At 44.1% G+C, this 17823-nt stretch overlaps 1 protein-coding gene across 1 annotated transcript in view; it reads left to right on the top strand.

Annotated features, from left to right (window-relative positions):
- The window catches only part of CSMD2 (CUB and Sushi multiple domains 2), a 607842-nt gene that overhangs the window by 479988 nt on the left and 110031 nt on the right, over positions 1–17823 (top strand). Inside the window, exons 49-51 of the mRNA XM_078683053.1 lie at positions 5499–5672; positions 7756–7944; positions 8709–8882. Of these exons, the coding sequence (XP_078539179.1) occupies positions 5499–5672; positions 7756–7944; positions 8709–8882 (537 nt within the window). The remainder of the gene's footprint in view (positions 1–5498; positions 5673–7755; positions 7945–8708; positions 8883–17823) is intronic.

The following is a 17823-nucleotide window of genomic DNA, read 5'->3' as shown; positions in this document are numbered from 1 at the left end:
GGGGTTAGGTAAAGGACAAAGGACAAAGAAAATTAAAACATGCAGCGGCCAAGCATGTTTGAAATGCATACAGCCACGGGGAGATTAGCTACAGAGTGGAGGACAAACCAAACGAGCACAGCGCAAGTGCTGTGCAGGCAAAACCTACCAAGAATGTTATATGTATGTTTGAATGTTGAGAGCATTGATTTGCAAAAGGTTCAAATTTCCGGTTATTCTATCTGGTCAGTGAATTTGGGGTTTTATATTTGTAAGTGATGTTTCAGTTCAGGTCTGGGAGCATTGGGTCAACCTTAAGGAGCACGAGAGAACCATGTTGCAAGAAGAGCAGATAACTCTTCCAAAACCTGCATATGATAACTCCTGAAGAACTGCAAGACAAAAGTATGGCTGACTGGCCACCCAAAAAACACGGCCAGTACGTTTCCTGATATTAATTGCAAGTGGAGTACAAGCGCTGTACTGCGCGTGATAAATCTCTCCATAATGTACCTTGAGTTCAAGACTCCGCGATCTGCCTCAGCATTTGAAAAATGTATTTTCTAGGCAGTATTTTTTCTCTGGTCATAATTATCTGAAAGAGTGAAGAAAGAGAGAGGAAATAAATTACTTTTGAGTGCAACACAAGCCTGGGATGACTCAATCATACTCAAAGAAAAAAAGCAAAAAAGCAAAAAAAAATGCAAACAGTGATGGGGATCTGGCACACATGCATATCCCTAGGAACGACCTCGTCCATGTGGGAGGAAGCCAGTTGCAGGACTGGAGATCAGAGATTGACCCCGATAGATATCTGCTTTGTGCGCTTTATAAAGTGCACACTAGGAAGTATCCTTCCAGCTCGCAGATGTGTTTACCTCTGTACATGCCCTAACTACAGAATCATTGAAATGATTGTCGAGGGGTTTCTGGGGTTGAGCTTGGTAATGATGACGTGGTTATGGCAATGTTCAACCTGTGAGGCAAGAGAAAAAGCAATTGAACCACTCAAGAACTGGGGGGGACGTGGTTTGAAGATGATTTTAGATAGAGTCTAATATTGGGAATATCTGTATTCGCTGAAAAGCAAATTGTGCACATTTTATTCCGGTATATACTTTACAGTGAATTTTTGGGCAATGCTTTTTTTGATTTTGTATTTACACAGGCAGAGCATAAAAACATAATAGCCAGTTATTAAAATCATCCAAAATTGTCCAGATAGGTCAATAGACCTCCCACAACACATAGTCCAGTCTTGTTTCCCGCTGTCTTTCTTTGTGTTTTGTGTTGATGCTGTATTCATGGTGGGGGAATCTGTAAATTTCTTTCATTGCGCTGAGGCTTCGCTGTCGGCTACATGCCCAAGCAGCCGCTGTGACCTGATAAAGCAAGCACTCTTCTCGCTGAAAGCCAACAGAAAACGCAGCGCCCGGGCAGCCGCTGCCAAGAACCCCTTCAAAGTATAAGTAAAGAAGACCCACCCCAGAACAGCTGCTCCCACCAACCGTGGCGCCCTAATAAAAGTATGTATTTAATCACCACACATTAAAAAACACATCTACAGAAGCTGCAAGCATACCGGAAGGGGATGGGGATAAAACGGTAATGCTGCGCTCAGACAGCCATGTCATGGTGCACCACACTACTATATGTTGGCTGTCCATCTGCAGCTAGCTTCTGTGCATCGGCTTCTGTCTGGAGATGAGGTTTCTGCTCTGCAGGACTCCCAACACGCAGTGTTCCACACTAACATTTCTGGTGGCAGCAGTGCTATATGATGTCAACAAGTGTGCGTAAGTCCCTTTTAATATTTATATCAAACATAATAGTTGTGGTATCAATAAGTGAAAATCTGGATGTAGGAGTGAAGGATGAATAATAAGCTAAATAACAAGATCACAGTCTGACTAATGAGTGTTCAGGATTGTCTTGAACCACTTACTAGGTGGTCAGTATAAGTATATGCTATCAGATGATGTGGACATAAAGAAGAGGTACTTGTGAAAAAGTCACAAAAATATTTTGTTACCTTTTGTGTTGGGAGCCTTACTACCCAGTCCAACCGGACAGGGTCCTTTCAGAGAGGACAGGTGGGTGCTGTTGACATGTTTAGGATGCAACACATTTCAAAGGGTGGTATCCACCAAACATTTTCTAATGAGGCTATTACAAATAAGTGTAAACATTTTTACCATGTGGAGTAAGTTAGTAGAATCATATGATATACAAAATCAAATGGATGGTACAGGAAGGTTCAGAAGAATGAGAGTGCATCTTTTTATCAGCCTGTTGATCTTGCAATATGGAGTTGGGTAATTGAATAATCATCTGACTCCACCTGACTTTGGATTGGTCTTTTAACATGGAACAGGATTTTCCTCTGTTTCCTCTATTTTTCACTAGGGATTCTACAACTGTATTCTGCGTGTCTCTGCCCAACCATCTATGGTGTGACCTTAGATGGGTTTTGGGCAAACTTAAAGGTACATTTCACTGATGTCCTAAAGCTTCTCCAGTGGTATGATCCCTCAGTCCGTGAGTGTTTGTGTCCATAGACATGAATACTGTCAAAAAGATGCTTAGCTCTTCAGGATCAAAGGACTAAGATATTTTATTATATCCGTGATTAACATTAAGGCAGGCTCGAGAAGACCATATTTAATATTATTCTATCTCAGTTGAGTACGAAGAGCAGGGAATCTTTTGCCCTTGTTTGGTGTCTTAAATAAATAATCAGCTGTGATTAATATCAGATAGTCTCTGTAGGTCATGGGGACTTCCTTTTGTCTCACAGCCTGTAGGATATCGGGTATTGTGATAGGGTCTATGGTACTCACCATAGTACTAGCCCTTCTGATGTCATGCTCTACTCCACCGTAGGCTCAAAGTTCTTGGAAAAGAAAGTGAACGCAAGATATAAGGAAATGCAAGTGACATAAGGGGCAGGCAGATAGGAAAGAGAAGGCAGGGAAGGGGCAAAGAGGAGTGGATAAGAGTATAAAGAGAGAAGAAAGGCGGTTTGCTCGCCCCTACTAGGAACTGAAGGACTACCCAGACAACTCAGCAACATGGATGACGTGCTTCTTCCCAGTTAGTGGTAGACCAGATTCACGTGATAAGCACAGATGGAAGCAACCCCACAGCAGAGTCACCTTCGAAGAGCCAGTGAACCTGGATTCTCAGGCTGATTGCCAACAAAGAAGCACACAGAGAAGTGCATGTCACGTGGGCTAGAGACACTATCAGGGGCACAGGAAAGCCACAAACTAGAGGAGCCTGACTGTGCCTTGCTGCAAACCAGGAGGATCACAGCGAAGTCAAATGGGTCTGGGAGAGTAGGTGGAAGCATTAAGGAAGGAGCACAGCCAGTCCCATGGCCGTTGGACAAGAGAGCGATAGCTTAGCGGGCATTAACATGAAGCCACAAGCTGTGTGGTGCAGCTTGTACTGCCAGAAGCAGTGCAACAGTGGATGCACACATGAGAACAAATACACATAAATGTAGGGCTACAAACAAACGCACATGAAAGAGAAGGGCTTCACATACTGCAGTGTATTCTGTGAAAAACAAGGAGACGACAAGCACCCTTTAAATGCGTGCAGGCAGGGCAAGAGGTAAACCTGAACAAAAAACGTGGTGCAGACGAAACCGAATAAAAGAAGTTCCACCCATCAACACGGATGAAAAGAAATACTTGGGCCTCAGGAGACTGAGAAGAGAAAAAAACATGAGGAACAACAGGAAATAGTATGCACCAGCCAATAAAAATGAAGGAAAAGTAAGAGGCAAGCTCAAGGACCAATGAAAAGTGAGAGCAGAATGTAAGCCGCTTTTAAGATTTATATTAAACTCAATAGATTTCACACGCACAAGCGCAAGTGCTGTGCATGCGAAACCTAAAAATGTAGATCATTTGCTGTTACTCCTTGTGTCAGAAGTTGGAAATATGTACATAACACAGGGCTAACTTTTCTCAAAGTATCAATGGCTTCAAACCAAGCACGTGCATGTCAAAGTATGCAGCCCAAAGCAATCCATGTAGTGTGTTTTTACTTTTTCTGTTAGTATTATGTGAAACTGCTTATGCAGCTTGGTGTGGCAGCTGAAAACTGTATAACATTACCAAGAAATGCACATCAGACTCTTCACCACCCCGTTTTTTAAGCCAATACAAGATTAAAGAAATGGGCTGTTTATTATGATCTCCAGTGATTTCTCATCATTCTTACTTTGGTAAAGTAAAATAAAGTCTCTGACCTGCCCAAGTAATTCACTCTGTCAAAACTTGTTCAAGTTTGCAAGCAGTGATGAAGTCAGTAAGGCCCCATTCCCAACCTCACCAACCACAACACATATTTCTTCCCCCTTCACTTCCACCTGGGGAAATTAACATTTCACCTCTATGCATCAAGCAACAATAACAAAGGCAGCATCTGCCACCAGGAACCACCCGTAGCCATGATAGTGCAGGGGTGGCGTAGAGGGAGCTACACAGGGTAAGGAGCACACCTGTGGGTTGCAAAGATTTCTAAGGGGCTGTTGGTGAGGACTCTGCCACCACATGCTGTCTGAAGTTACTACTGCGGGTAGAGGTGTCAAGATGGGGCAAGTAAAGTGGGGGCGGAGCTCTGTTGCTCGGCCGCTAGTCTATAGCAGCGAAGTCGTGTCATGTAAACATGACATAATGGGAAACGCATGAGAGCTGCTGACACTGTTTTCCATACAATACCTGATAAGTCACCACAAAAGGCCATCGAACAAGAGACTGGTGACTGCTCGGGCATCAACATGAAGCCGCATGCTGTGCGATGCCACTACTGCCACAGGCATCAGTGCAACTCTGCCAGCCCACGGGAGAGCCAATAGATATAAATGTAGAGCTACAAATAAACGCACATGAAAGTAAGGGGTTTCATACAGAGCAGGCGTTGTGAAAAACATGCACATGACAAGCTTACATCAAATGGATGCAAGCAGAGAGAGATTAGGTAAACCTTAACAAACTATGCTGTGTTGACGAAACCGAATAAAATAAGTTCTTGCCAACAACACTTTTGAAAAGGAGTTCTTGGGCCTCAGGAGACTGATAAGAGTAAACATACGAGGAACAACAGGAAATAGTGTGTGACAGCCAATAGAAACAGAGGAAACATTTACATTAAACATAGATTCCACAAGCACAGCACAAGTGCTGTGATGGCAAAACCTAAACAGAACCATAGAAAACACTCAGACTCTGAAATTGCTATGGGACCATGCAGGTGGTGTGAAGTGTGCTATGCAAAAACTGATGAGTGTCCATAACATATAACTTAGGATGTAAGTGTTGTAAACATGTTCCTCATTCTTTGAAGGCAGGGTCGTGACTTTAATCTTGGTGCATATTTTAAATTTGATTATGATTGTTTTTATAATATAGACATGAAAGTCCTTAAAATTAGAAATACTTTACCCATGATTAAACATAATGTATTATTGTCAATATCCCTATGATAACCTTATTATATTTTTTCAGCAATCACATGTGGCCATCCTGGAAATCCAGGCAACGGACTGACCCAGGGATCGCAGTTTAACTTGAATGACGTAGCAAAGTTTGTTTGCAACACCGGGTATTTATTGGAAGGTGCATCCAGGTCCCAGTGCCAGGCCAATGGACAGTGGAGCAGCCCTCTCCCCATCTGCAGAAGTGAGTGCTTCCCCTTTCTATTACAACTATGGTGAGGGGACACAGGGTGGAAGGGCCCACTGACCGTAGTAGGGATGATTGTGCTCACGTCCAGCATTTTGATTGAAAGGTATGTCATTGAAATACACAAATTTAGTGTAGAAGGTTATGGCTCCGGAAGTGGTCAAGCTCAAGTAAATGAAGTCATTCATCTCATGGAAATCACAGCAAATAAAGCCATTTTCTGAAATTGCGAAAATAAGCAAATCACATTAACAACTGTACTGCCATCTTATAGCATATTTACCTAAATAAATAAAAAAGCATACTCTGAACGAGTACATGTAATATCTCTCTTAAGACGTATTCTTGAACAGTTTAAAAAATAAGTTTTTCCCTCCTAAAACAATGAGTGTAGATGCTGGTGCATTAAACATTTCCACATACCCTTGTTAAGTTGCCTTTAATATGATAAGCAACAATGTGGATCTTTGTACCAGATAAAGAGTCAGATCATGAATGAATGCTCTGGAATTTTATGCCATGACAGACACATATAGGTTTACTTTTCAAATTACTTTCTTGGTTGAAATGCCAGATTCAAATGGTACTAATTAAGGAAAGGATCTACAAGTGGTGTGAAATGTATATGAAGGACAATATGAATCAGTTTCAAGCCTACTAAATTTTGCATTTGCTTAAAGGTCTGAGTGTTTGGTGGAGCATTAACAACTCTTTGAAAATGGAACTCAAACTTAGCGCTAGGTGGATTCCTATTTAGTCTTCATGAAGAAGAACGAATCTTCCCTGAGTCAAAGCAGTTAAATGTGTCTCAATCTCTGGAGGAGAGTCCCTTCCCTCCAGGTTGAGGGGACGGAGACTCTCATAATGAGACATTTGTGGTGTGGAAAAGACAATGATGCTGGTCAATTATATCTTTGACTGCAATGTATATGACAGTGGGAAGGTACAAATACTGCCTCTCAGTGCCACATCTCATGGACTAGAGAAGTGATGAAGACAGCAAGCTCTTAGTGGTTACTTTTCTCTTTCCTTTCACATGCCCCTTCGCCTTTACTTTTGTGTGACGCCCTTACTCCTTCCTCTAGCTCTCCAACCCTTTTGGGACCATGTCAATGGTCCTGCCTTTGCATTACACACTGACCATTCTTAATACCGCGTGTGAAAAATGAAGGGGTTTATTTATAAGCCACTTGCGCCACCGGTGTGTCACTTTGTGTGATGTTCCATGGCGCAGGAGCCTGCTCCATATTTACCAGGCAGCACTAAACCATGTTTTTGGCTTAATGCTGCCTTCTAAATCTCGTTCCCTTTAACTCCTTTTCTGCGTTAAAGGCGCATGCAGAGGGTGTTGCTGGGGGCGTTCCCAGCAACCTCCATGGCTTTTTGGCGCTGCCTCAGGTTAACGAGAAATTGTAAATCTGAGGCTGCGCCAAAAACGTATGCCTTCCAAGGGGAGACGTAAGGGAGGAACAACGAGGAGAAATATGCTTACTTCTCCTTGTTTTTCCTTTTTGTGCGTGTCGCAGCACACACAGAAAGAGGAAAAAGCCTCTTGTGATTGTTTTTGTGCAGGAAGGTTTCCCTTCTTCCACAAAAACAATCATCCCTGCAATGCAATCACCCTTGCACCAGGTGCACAGGTGCCTGCGTTGGCGCACAGCAGCCCATTGTGCTCCAGTGCAGTGGAAGAAGACAGGAATGCATTCCTGCCCTTTTCTTTTGTCGTAGGGCAGCGCAGCAGTGAGGTCTGCGGCGCTGCCCTATGGCAAAAACTCATAAATGAGGCTCGAAGATTGGAAGTCAGTTCAACACATTGTTTGGTTTGAAATCTTCACACCTGTCTCTGAACGGGTTTCTAAGTCTATCTCTGGGCCTGTTCTAGTCTGCCTCTTTGTTAGTATCTGAGCCCAGTTAATAGAGCTATCTTTCAGCAGCCTTTGAAACTGCTTTTTAAATTCTCCATGTTTCCGCACTCTAGCTTGAATTAGAGCCATCACTGAGTCCATCTCTGAGCTCATCTATTAACCTGCATGGTCTGTGTACATTTCTTACCCTAACTTTCTTTTCCCCCCTCCTGCAGTTGTAAACTGTACTGATCCAGGTCAAGTGGAGAACAGTGTCCGTCAAGTTCATCTGAAAGGCCCTTACAGGTTCAACTTTGGCACCACCGTCTCCTACGAGTGCAATCATGGGTACTACATGCTGGGCACACATGTCATCTCCTGCCAAGGGGATGGAACCTGGGATCGGGCCCTACCACAGTGTCTGTGTAAGTGCTGCAGAGATAGATTATACTTGGGTTGGGGAAGTGGGGTCTCAGCCACTATTTTATCCCTTTGATATTCCTACCAAGACCTTCCTCCTGACCTCATGGCACTGGTCAGCTTTTGTTCCTAGCCAGCATGCAACAGCTATTCTTGTAAAGGATGCTGCAGGCTTAAACCTAATCTTGTACTTGGACCCTGGATGCATGTAAAACACTTATTCTGTGAGGGAATTCACTTTGCTTTTTTCTGAGATGTAACCATAGCAATGGGTAGGGGAGGCTGGAAACCAAACTGTGAACCACAGTCCATCAACCCAAAAGTGAGGGTGCTAATCATGAGGGTATAGGTCCTGACTGACATAGCCTCACCACACCCGTCTTGTTTGCCAATTGCACACACCTCTCAGGAAAAAGGCCTCACTCACCAACAAGGATATTTGTGGTTCTATTCTCTGCTTTTTACAGAAGTCAGTTGGTCTTGAAAATATATTGCCCTCTCACAGAGCGAAATGTTTGCTAGTGGAGGTCAGCTGCAGGACCGGGAACATCACTTAATATTCAGGTTCTACATTGTGGGTATCCTTGTCCTCTCTGTGGCATTCACTGTGATTCCTGCTGAGACCCAGAAGACAACATTATGAGTGGGGATGAGTCTGGTCACTGCTAAGATGCGTGTAGCTATTTAAGACCTAGTCTATTAACTTGTCAGGATACATTGAAGAATCACAATATTTAACATTATTAATCATTTGCTGGTTTGCTTCTAGTGGTTTCCTGTGGCCAGCCTGGTGTCCCACCCAATGCACAGATCTCCGGGGAACAATACACAGTTGGCTCAGTAGTCCGGTACAGCTGCATGGGGAAGCGGACGCTGATCGGTAATAGCACACGTATGTGCCAACTGGATGGGCACTGGAGTGGGTCTCTCCCTCACTGCTCAGGTAAGAATCCAAACAGTCTACATGTGATGAACGAGACCATAACCTGGGTGGGCTTATATTTCACGCTTCTGTAAGGATGTTGAGCTGCAGGTCCGGCTTTAGGGCAATGCAACCGGTGCTACCCCACTGGGAGTTGACCTGTGGGGGCACTGGCTGACGAGGGGGTGCTGTGTTTGGCAATAACTTACCATTTAAAAGCAGGTGATGCAATGTTCCTTGTGCGTCCAGCTTTCAGGCAGCAATAAAAATGTCATCATAACTCTTGTGTTTAATGTTCCATTTAGTGGCCATTTTGATTTGCCATAAAGTAGCGCAGAGGGTTTATGTGCCTGCTTCAAAGAACAGATCTGTATTTTATGTGGATAACCTAGTGGATTAGTAAAGACAGCCTTTACCGGCACATTAAAGCAAATTAAATGCATGCTAGAGAGGGGCTACAGAGAGATGAGGAGTCCTTTTGCCGGGTGGTAATGAGAGAATCTAAGCAGGAGCTCATGGGAGAGGGCTAGAAATTGTTGTCGCACTGGACGCAGCTAGTGCTAAAGCTGGCCTTGCTGAGCTGGATGGCAACTGGAGTAAATCCTTGCCTCACCGCTCAGATAGGAATGGAAAGAGTCTAACAGTGGCAGGAGAAAGGAAGGACCATAAAGTCAACATTTCTCCCCACACCTCTTAGGATTCTGGAAATGTTCAGTTTGTTCAGACCCAAGATCCACCTGAAAAAGATGTAATTAAATTCCGATTGTAAAAATATAAATGCCAGGGCTCTCGTCAGGAGGCAGCTTACACCAGCCCATTTCTCCTATTAGAGCCACCTAAAACAGAACCAACTATTAACCATGAAAGTGAGGAGAGGAAATGGCATCCAGAGCCAGACCTGCCAACTTGGGAGCTGGGGAACCAGGTTCGAGTCTTGGCTCAACATCCTGTGTTTCTGGGCAAATGACTTAGGGGCAGATGTATCAACATCCTGATTTGCGAATCTAAAATAGCGATTTTTTAGAGATCGCTATTTGAGATTTGCAAATAGGATGTATGTAGAAAATCGCATTTTTTTTGCGATTTCTTAAAATTCTTTAATTGCGATTAGCAAATTGCGACTTGCAATTAAGGAATAATTTCCCATTAATTTCTAAGGGCCAGGAGGCCCATAGGAATGAACGGGAAGTTATTCTCAATTTGCGATTCGCAATTTGAGAATCTCAAATTGAGAATAATTTCAAGGGTGCAAGGGTGTCATAAGGACACCCTGATGCACCCCTGAAATAAACATGTCTGAGCATATGGCACCTTCACAAATGCATTTGTGAAAGAAATCGCAAATTACTACCTACTTGAAGTTGGTGGTAATTTGCGATTTCTTAAGGAGAATTTGCAAAAATTAAATGCTTGTTGCATAGCATTTAAGGAATCGCAATTTGCGATTCCTTAAATGCTTACGCAAAATTAACCCCTCTGCTGTGCTGAACGTTCTGCGCTGGTGCGGAACGTTCTATTGCGTGGGCGGGGCCGCAACGTTCAGCGGACGTGCGCAGCACTACCCAGGGAGTGCATGCGACGTCTGCTGAACGTGCGCGGCACCTAAAGGGTTAAGGAATCGCAAATTTTGCGATTCCTTAATTTTGCGATGCGATTTCCCTAATACATGCCATTTACCGAATTTTTATTCGCAACCGCTGCTTTTTTGCGAATCGCCTCGTTTGCGACTAAAAATTGCCTTGATACATCTGCCCCTAATCTCCCTGTGCCTACCATTAATGAATGTGAATGTGTCCTTAACTGGTGCTCATTAGAAGCACCAGGGTTGATGATTAAGTGCCGGTGCTGAGCACCGGAAACCACCAGCTCAAATTAAGCACTGTATCAGCTCACACTTTAACTATTTTTCATCCTTTATTTCGTATGATTATTCTTATTATGGCTGCTGGTGTTCAGATTGTCTAAGAGCGTGATGTCTCCAAAATCATCCTTTCGGAAGCTGTAGGGAGGTGAAATTATAACATGGCATTTCTTTTCTGTGGAAACTACTTTTCTCTTTTCCAGTAGGAGTAGGTGTTTAATAACCTTGAAAAAAAAAGTTATTTCTAATGTATGCAGTTCTGTTCCTTTCCTTTTTTGTTCCTTGAACGCCCTCGAGGTTTAATGTCAGAACTCATAAACACTTGGTTTACAGCCGATATTTTAAGCAGCCGTAAAAAAAAAAAAGATAAAAATCCTGTTAAGTGTTTTGGGAAGATTGATGCTCCGTGTTTCAGAATGGGAATAAGACCAAGAGGGCTGTATATTCTGGAGACCTTCTCGAGGGTAAATATGACTTCTCCAACCAGAGCCTGTTAGGTATTATCTCAAGTGCACGTCTCTGGACAAGTTAGGAAAAAAGTGATAAAAAAAGTGATAAATCGGTAGAATTTGTTAGTTGTTCCAACAAAGTCAAAGCTGATTTCAAACAGAGAAATGTTATGTTATTTAAATGCAAGATCTGGGCTGCGCGTGATCCGCTGGTGGCCGCTTCCGGGGAAGTTTATACACTCTGACAGGATATTTACTGGCCTCTTATATCAGTTGTTTTTCTAAAGAATATTTATATATATCTCTTCCCAGACAATTGGGCAATGCTAAGTCCTCTGGGAAGGAACATGCGTCAGCATATATTGCAATGCAGGGGTGTCGAGCGTTGGTCTGCCAGGGCGAGGACATGACATTTTCAGGTCATCCAGGCGAGGCTCGCATGCATGTGATGAATACAAATGCTGAAATCTGGAGTGGCTTCAGCCCTTCTGGGCATGCGTGGAAAAAACATCATGTGATGCCTACTTCAGAAGGCCAATGTGTAAGTCCGTGGAGGTCCAGTCATTGAGACTAATCTGCTAAAAAATCGAACGGTAATATGTCACAATATGGCTCCTAATGTGCTGGTCATACACCTTGGAGGGAATAATCTGGCATCTCTGGGGAGTAGGGCACTGCTTCAAGCACTGCGGTCACCATGTATACGTTTAGCAACCAGCTGGGGACCTGTGCGATATGGTGGTCTGAGATAATGCCCCGGCGTGGGTGGCAGGGCGTAAAGTCAATCGAAGCTATGGATGTCTCTTGCAGGAAGGTTAACAGCGCCATGAAGAAAATTTACTGAGCAAAGGCGGTTTGGCTTCATCCGTCATGGGTTGCTGCATGCAAAGGCCACAGGGTGTATTGATGACGATGGTGTACACCTGTCCAGAGTGGGTATGGACTTGTTCCTACTTGATCTAGGGGAGGCCTTAGAGACAGCAGGGTGTACGTAAGGAAGGCTTTCTTGGTGGGGGGCTCTGAGGTGATGGTGGCCACACTCAGAGCTGTGGCGGAGTTACAGGGCGATCCAGAGGCTGTAAGGTACATACAGGTACCCTCTGCAGTAGCACAACAAGGGTGCAAAGGCCAAATATCCACAGGGAGGTCCTTGTGTTGGACCCTGGAGGAGCGACGGCGCCCCGTTAGTCCTACAGGCGTTTGTGGACCTGAGCAGCCAGGGGTTGCCTGGCAGGCTCCGCCCCCTATGGGGCGTAAACAAAGGGGTCGGCTGTTGGCCCCCGGTAGGAGTGGTCTCCCCTACCCAAAAATATGGCGAATACCGTTGGGCAGTGCCTCAGTGTCATTTGGCTCATCAGGTGGCAGGCAGCGAGGGGCTGCCTACCTTGGGATCGCCCGTAAGATAACCCACCAATGTTGGCATATTTGTAATGCTAATAAACCTGTAGCAATATTCTCCACAAAGAAGGTGTCTTGTCTGGTTATTGCTCTAGAAGAATGCTGTATGGGGGAGGCTGAGTCTTTGCCGATATTGGCACTATGCAGGCTGGCGGGGTCCACAAAGGAGACCCACTAAAAGGGCAGCCTATTTAGTGCCACAAGAGGCACAGGAGGCAGCCTCCCAGTGTTTGGGACCCTCAGGGGTCCAGGAGTGCGGCATCACTTCCGGGGAGAGGTGAGGGCAGGGGATGAGGTACATATACCTCTCCCTGCCCTCTGGGCGCCCTCTTGCCCACTACCCTGATGCTGTTTCCCTCCCTACCGCATACCCGGCGTTCAAGCGGGGTGTGTGTGGGGGGGATTTGTCTAATGTATTCTTTAATGTTGCAGGCGGAGTTACAGGGCGAGCCAGAGGATGTAAGGTACATACAGGTACCCTCTGCAGGAGCACAACAAGGGTGCAAAGGCCAAATATCCACAGGGAGGTCCTCGCATTGGACCCTGGAGGAGCGACGGCACCTCGTTAGTCCTACGGGCGGTTGTGGACCTGAGCAACCGGGGTTGCCTGTCAGGCTCCGCCCCCTTATGGGGCATGAGCAAAGGGGTGGGCTGTTAGCTCACCGGTAGGAGGGGTCTCCCCTACTCAAAAATATGGCAACACCTTTGGGCAGTGCCACGGTGTCATTTAGCTCATCAGGTGGCAGGCAGCGAGGGGCTGCCTACCTTGGGATCGCCCGTAAGGTAACCCACCAATGTTGGCATATTTGTAATGCTAATAAACCTGCAGCAATTTTCTCCACAAAGAAGGTGTCTTGTCTGGTTATTGCTCTAGGAGAATGCTGTATGGGGGAGCCTGAGTGTTTGCCGATATTGGCACTATGATGCCTGCATCGGAAGGCCAATGTGTAAGTCCGTGGAGATCCAGTCATTGAGACTAATCTGCTAAAAAATCAAACGGTAATATGTCACAATATAGCTGTCAGAAATATCGTCTGAAATATTGTGTTCTAAATATCGTTTCCTAAAGTAGCATGCCATTGGTAGTAGATGTTCGATTATTAACGCCAATGGAACAGCAGTTAAAAATGATATTTAGGACACACTATTTAAGTGAGACGATATTGTGACAGCGATATTATGGTACGGCGCATAATGAGGTTTAATTCGCCAAGACCCACTAAACACTGCTGACCCGGGAGTATCAGAGGAAATATGGACTATTTATTTCACGATTAATAGTGATTATCATATTCATTTCAGCTCATTTTAATCACAGTTTGCCCCCGCAAAGTTTGCTAGCTCAAGGAGCAATTTTATAAAAAATTTAAATCCATGTGTTCCTGTACAGAGCGGTCGCCATCAAAGAAAATATGTTTTAAGGCCAAATCAGTCCTAGTTGGCAGGTAAATGTGACTGCATCCTTGGGGTCCAGCATGTTCTCACATGTGTCCAAGTCAATGCTATTCTCCCCAACTTTGTGGCTTTAGTTTGGATCTTAACAACACTGAGTCTTGGAAAAAAAGTCAATATGACTGAAGGCCAATTTGTAGTCTAAAGACGGGCGAACTTGAACTTGCTTATATGGTCAGTGTTGTAAATTAGCTGGATGTCATACCACTCAACTCCTGCTAGTAATCTCAGTGGCTTTGGCCTCATTAGAACACGACTGCCTCACAAACATGTTGTCAGCACCGATGAAGGTCACTGATGAAGCCTTCATAGTTTACGAACTTGTAAATGAACAGTGCCAACTTCATAGGACTAGGAAGGTTGTCCTCTTCTTTGCTACAAATAAGCTGAACGGTTTTCCAGTGATTTCATTTTGCCCTTGTGTTATTTTGTATTTTTAGAATTGATTTGTTTTTTTTCTCAAGGCTTCTCTTCTACTTGTTGATAATATTCAGTGCTTTTACTCACTTGTTTCCAGCATTGATTTCTGCAGCATAAAGATTTAAATTCTTTACTATTTTGAGAGCCATACTTCACTGGCTGCAACTTCACTGACTCCTAGATTGTCGTGGTGTGTCTGAGTCTGTTGATTTTTGATTTATCCCTGTAAACATTCTCTGCGCTTTTGAAGATGCCCCTGAGTTGTTATCCTACTGTTATATCTGTGCAAATTCTGTCACTTTCATTTATCATTTTTGTGAAGCTTGATTGAGTTTTAGGTCATGGGTTTCTGTGCCTATAAATCTGGCACATATTGCACCAAGGCATGTCAATGCTCAGTTACCATGGTATCCTGCATCATCAGCATCATCATCTTCAATGTTCTGTGCTGGAGCAGTGGCGCGTGCAGCGTTCTGTGAAGGCGAGTCCCCTGTAAGAGCAGAGATAGACAATAACCAGCTGTATACTTTGCATCAATTGCACAAAGAGAGATTGATGCATCTTCCTGATTAGCATGTGTTGCAGGAACTGAGGGCCTCATTTACAAACAATTGGCGTAGGGTAGCGCTGCAAGACTTTTTGCTGCGCTGCCCTATGCCAATTTAAAAGGGCAGGAATTTACGTATTTACGAGATACAGTGCATTCCTGTCCTTTCTGCCAGTGCACAATTTGGTGCCTAACGCCAATGCAGGCAGCCTTGCACCGCGGTGGAAGGGTGTCTGTGTTGCTGGCAGGACTGTTTTTGTGCTGAAAGGTGCACCTTCCTGTCCAAAAACATGGAGGCATTTTCCTCGGTCTATGGGTGCTACAGAATGCAGCACATATGGAAAGAGGAAAAATAGTAGGAGAAATGAAAACATTTCTCCTTTTTACGCCTGCTCTGGGGAGACGTAAGATTTTGGCTTTGCCCCACATTTACGTGATTTTGTAAATCTGGGATAGCATCAAAATCCATGGGTTTTGCGTGGGAACACCCAAAGCAGCGCCCATGGAGTGCTTTCTTGACGCAGAGTAAGGCAACACATTGCTTTGTAGTGCTTTGCCTTACTCCATATCTATGAGGCCATACAAAGCCACACAGGGTGGCTTTGTGTCATCTCACAGATATGATTGAGAGGCCATTGTCACTGAAGCATAAAAAAGAGTGATGCTTGGGCGATGCAGGCCTATTGTAAATAAGCCCCTGAATGTGCTATAGTAATGTTATCTTATATTTATTTGCTAAAAAATTACGGCCCTCATTTACAAGAGGCCTACGTGGCCAGCGCATCACATTTTATGATGATCTGGTGGCTCAGGCCCGTCAATCATATCTATGAGGCAATGCAAAGCCACCCTGCATTGCTTTTCATGGCCTCATAGATATGGAGGAAGGCAAGGCAGCACTTTGCACTGCCTTGCCTAGCTCTTGGTCAAGGAGGCGTTCCATGGGCCTTTCTGTGGATCTTCCCACTCAATATACCAATGATCTTTGCTAATGCCCCAGATTTACAACATCGCATAAACCTGGGGCAGCGCCATAAACATATGCCTCCCCAGAGCAGGCACAAAGAGGAGAAATATTTGCATTTCTCCTCGTTTTTTCCTCTTTCCATTTGTGCAGCATCCTGCAGCGCACATTGAGCAAGGAAAATGCCTCCCTGGGTTTTTTTTGTGCAGGCAGGTGACTCTTCCTGAACAAAAACAATCATGGCAACAACACAGACACTATTGCACCATGGTGCACAGGTGCCTATGTTGGCGCACTGCTCCTAATTCTGCAGCGGTGCTAGCTGAACGGACAGGGATGCACCATATCTTGTAAATACTGTGCATTCCTACCCTTTCGAATTGGCTCAGGGCAGAGCAACAAAATGACTTGTGCAGCTGTCCTTCGCCAATTCTTTGTTAATGTAGCCCGGCAACTGTACCTTCTGACTCTATAGTACGATTTTATTTCAGGTTCTTAAACTTTTGCCCGCTTACCTCGTATTTATATCGAAAACCTGAGCTATCAATTGATCCAGTTAACTTTCTTCCTTTTATCTCTATCAGAGGTTTTTGAGTTAGTGTAGTTGTTCAAACATTCTGATGCTATATTTGTATGCCGTAGAAGTTGATACTAAGTGTCAGATTTACTACAATCTCGCGCAGAGCAGCAGGCAAAAAAGCTGTGCTGCGTTGTGCGAGAAAAGAGAGAAGGAGAACGCCATCTTTACAGAAATATGACACTCTCCACCCTTCTTCTTAGGGCCAGCTCTGAAATTAGCTGCTGTGCTCCACATACACACCTTTGCACAATAGAGCAAAGGTGTCTGCGTGAGTCTAGCATAGGTTTTGTACTGAAAGGAAAGTGTTTCAGTACAAAATATTACGCTCAGACTAACTTTAAACCATTTCCCCCTTTGTATGTGTGCTATACAATGTAGCACAGATACAAAGCCAGAAAAGGAAGGAGAAATTAAAGCATTTCTCCTTCATAGCACCTTCTTGAAATGGTGCGTTATTTTCTGATGCAAAACCTGGTCTTCTTAAGTAAATAGGGCTTAGTGTCAGAAAGCTTGGGTGGGTGCATGGGAACGACCATGCTCCACCCATTTTATTCCCCCAAGGCGCTAGGTAATGGAAAGCAGCTCTATGCGCTGCTTTCCATGAGCACTAAACAAGTATAGTGTTGGAAAGTAAATAGGTAAGAAAGATTTTGCGATAATTTGCGTCCATTTTTGTGAAACATACCGTGTAAAATCTTAGTAAATAGAACCCTAAGTCTTCAATACTTGATGGGGTGATTAGTCTCTTGTCTGAGAGTATTGTTGCTGATCTTTCAGTCCGAAGATAGAGTGAGCACCCTGGTGTCCATGACTGCCTTTTAACCTTCCCGTGTTAGCACCCTTCATACCAGAGAGTTGTCTCAGGAAGAGCTGTTGATGGCTTGTAGGGGGCAGTGCGAAAGTAGGGTACAAATTCCCCTGAAACCCACCTTGTTTTGATTTATTAAAATTTCTTGTATTGTTAATTTATAGACTGGCATAGGATCCCACTATTTGCGCATAAGAAAAGAGAATATTAGCATAATCTTATTTATTCATTGAAGGAGTTTTATATAGCCCTGGCAAGACCCTCTCTTAAAACGGCATTTCAGTGATATACTGTCATTTTTTATTATATCATAGTCATAGTAGTACTTTTCTGTCTAGTAGCTCACAAATAATGTATTTATTGAACCTTGCCATTCAGCCTATATAAATCTTGTTTCGACAGAGCACAAGCACTGTATATTAATTCAGAGCACCATCAGCTTTCAACAAAGTACCACAAAAGTAATAGAATGTGTAGTGCATG

The sequence above is a fragment of the Lissotriton helveticus genome, chromosome 3_1, assembly GCF_964261635.1.
Source record: "Lissotriton helveticus chromosome 3_1, aLisHel1.1, whole genome shotgun sequence".
NCBI classification, from domain to species: domain Eukaryota; kingdom Metazoa; phylum Chordata; class Amphibia; order Caudata; family Salamandridae; genus Lissotriton; species Lissotriton helveticus.
This window is presented reverse-complemented; position numbering and strand designations above follow the sequence as displayed.